At 36.8% G+C, this 3,089-nt stretch overlaps 1 protein-coding gene across 1 annotated transcript in view; it reads right to left on the reverse strand.

The window, feature by feature from the left end:
* Positions 1-2,064, reverse strand: part of LOC101160302 (endonuclease domain-containing 1 protein-like) — a gene marked incomplete at its 3' end in the record, with an annotated part of 2,261 nt that extends 197 nt beyond the window's left edge. Inside the window, exons 1-4 of the mRNA XM_020701915.2 lie at positions 1,975-2,064; positions 1,042-1,364; positions 813-839; positions 1-589 (exon numbers count right to left, since the gene is read on the reverse strand). The exon at positions 1-589 is cut by the window's left edge and continues 197 nt beyond it. Coding sequence (XP_020557574.1) covers positions 1-589; positions 813-839; positions 1,042-1,364; positions 1,975-1,993 — 958 coding nt within the window. The remainder of the gene's footprint in view (positions 590-812; positions 840-1,041; positions 1,365-1,974) is intronic.
* Between the last annotated feature and the right edge of the window lie 1,025 nt (positions 2,065-3,089).

Here is a 3,089-nt window from a genome sequence, read left to right on the forward strand (position 1 = left end):
CTTTGGTGGTGGGAGGTGCAGTTGTGGTTGAGTTTTCCAGTAAGCATTCACAAGGACTTTTACTACAAAAAATTGTTCTTCTCGATATTAGTTTTTTGGGGGGCTTCACATCCTTTTTGGAAGAACACAAGCTCTCAGGAAAAATCTGAATACCAAAACTATCCTTTATATCTTTACAAGACCTTTCATCCAGATCGCACATGTTGGGCTGATTGTGTCCCCAGTATGCCTTTGACAACCAAACACCGTCTCTACTGTTATAACAGCAGAAAGCCGACCACATCCTGGATGGGATGTTAATCTTGTTGTTGAGTTTCGTCTCACCTGGTTCTGCTCCAGCCACCACAAAGGCTTCAATCCTACCGTTTGTATTGATGCAGTTATTTTCCATGAAACATTTGGTGCATCGCTCCATCTGAGCCCAGCTACCACTGTTGAAAGGTATGGACTGAGGGACAACATTCGTCAGAGTGAACGTTGAGAGTTTATCATTCCAGTCTTGTGCATGACAGTTTGGATATAAATGACCTCTATTGTAGCCCTGGTTATTCACATAATCACTGTTTAGGGCCTGGTTGGAATCTTCCAGCTGCAAAGGTTAAGACATTAAAGTTGTTGATAACTCATTTACAAAGAAACTTTGATTATTTCTTCAAACAACTCAAACATATAGACTAAAATTTATTAAGTCAAATAAATTAATAAACTTAATAAAGGTAAAAAAGTTTCTAATCACGCCCCCCACCCCCCACACACACTGAAAGCACACCAATAGCATGAAACTATAACTTCCTGGTTTGATGAATGCTTACCTTTCTCATATTTTTGTCCTCATCAAGCTAAAAAAGAGATAAAGTGATTTTTTTTAAATTTTGTGCTAAAAAAGTCAAAAATAATTTGTTAATGATGGTGTTGATTTGATTTGAAATGGAATACAGACTTCAGGTTTAATGTTAAATCAATAGTTCTATAATAATATCAATCAAATTTTAATTTTGTTTGCCTATTTAAGAATTTATTAAAAAAAGAAAAAAAAAATACCTGAGGCTCGATTTTCCAAATGTCTCTGTCTTTTGGTCTTCCTGTTTCTGCTGCTCCAGTGAAGCGGTACGCAGAAAAAACTGGAATCTTGTTTGTTGTGTCATACAGCGTCAGAAATCTTCTCTTGTTTTCAAAAGTTTGGCAGATGACTTTGTAGCGGTTCTGGTTCAGGATGCTGCCCCCTTCTAAGATGTTTGGGATGACTGGTGGTGTATCTTCAACAAAGAAACCGGGACAGTCGGCCAAAGTCCTCACCACCTCTGTTTCTATGGGAACCACGGGCAGAAACACCAGGAGCAGGAAGAGCAGCATCTTTTCACACTCTGCACATTTTTGACAGAGACAGAAAATAAAATCACTGCATGAATAAACTGAACAGATTCAGATACTAAACAAAAGAATTTTTTTTATTTCTGATAAAGTTTAAAACGCACTTTTTATGGAAGAAGATTATTTAGAAAACTGGCATCTTTCTGACCTTTTTAGGGACAAAAGTAGAAGCAGATCCTTCCAACCTGAAGGTGAGAATCAAACTGATGTCTTAGAAGATTTGAAGTTTAAGTTTGTTCAAAAGCTCTCAGATTAACATGAAATAAATTAATACAAATATTTTAAAGGTAATTTTACTAAAGCTTTTCTCCCTTCTGCAGGTATGAATATTTTCAAATGCAAAGTCCTCAATTTGTCATTTTTTAAACATAAATAGATGATAGATAACTTGAATTAGACTTAATTTTAATAAATAAAAATGAAATCTAAATTCAAACTTTTCAATTCCAACTATATGTGTGATCTTTGCAGATCATCTTTAAATAATTCAATCAAATCAAGTATAGGAGCTATAAGTCAGATGAGGAGGTCACATCTGATCTCTGACAGTCTGAAGGTCATGAACTCTGGCAGTCTGAAGGTCATGAACTCTGGCAGTCTTACCTCTGTGAACAAACCACATTCAGGCTGATGAGGAGGTGAACAGCCTGACTTTCATCCTTCTTCCTTGCATTCCTCTGTTCTGTGTGTAACGTTTTCACATCACAGAGGATCTTTCACACAGCGTCAGAGTAATGAAACCTCCCTGTTTGAGCATTTTCACTTCCTTCTATCAAACTTCTCAGAGTTTGTCCTGAAACGTTTCTTCTAAGAACAGACAGATTAAGAAGTCAGCGCTGATTGTGGAAGCTCAAGAAAATGTCTCACTTTAAACTGTAAGTAGATTAAAATAATTATGTCAATCAAGCAGATAGAATCCTATAACGAAGACAATTTTCCATCTAGCTTCTGATTTGTGAAACTGGAAACACAAAACTGCAAGAAAAATAAACAAATTAGAAATTAATCTTTTCTGATGCATTTTTAAAACATTAACTGTGGTGCAAAATGTCTTTGATTAGAACTAAACTGTGTACATGGGCTCAGAAAAACGTCATCCAATTATAAACAACGTTTACATGCGCCACACTTACGGTCAGAATAAATATTTTGGACATGCGCAGAACTCTCTAAAATACTACAAACGGTTGCAGCAGTAGAAATGGGGAGTTTTGTTGTGAGCAAACAGAGCTGCAGCATAGAGTGAGATGATCTTCTAAAAAAGATTTTATTATTGTTATGATTATTATTAAGGGCCTGTTCACTTATGATCTTCTAAATCTATGTGGCCAAAAGAAAGGGTTACGTGCCAAACATTTAGCCGTGGATGTCTTTAACCCTTGTGCTATCTTAGATGACCCCACCCTTCCATTGAGGTGTTCTCCCTACCATGACAAAGGTGGATAAAGGTGGAAAGATTTCATGTAATCCATGGACACCAGTGAAGATCACAAATCATTGAAGAAAAAAGGTTCAGAGCACTGTCTAGTGGGTCTGGATGACCCAACTCCCAATGTTAAAGTGCCAAGGATAGAACAAGGGTTATAACCTCTGTGCAGTCAATGCCGTGTTGTGCATCTTTGCTGCTCATAAATATGTGGGAATAGCATCAGTCTTTAATTTGTCTAGACACGACTGGAAACACAAAGTCATGTGATTGTTTACACTGTTTCTCAGTT

The sequence above is a fragment of the Oryzias latipes genome, chromosome 18 (genome assembly GCF_002234675.1).
Source record: "Oryzias latipes chromosome 18, ASM223467v1".
NCBI classification, from domain to species: Eukaryota; Metazoa; Chordata; class Actinopteri; order Beloniformes; family Adrianichthyidae; genus Oryzias; species Oryzias latipes.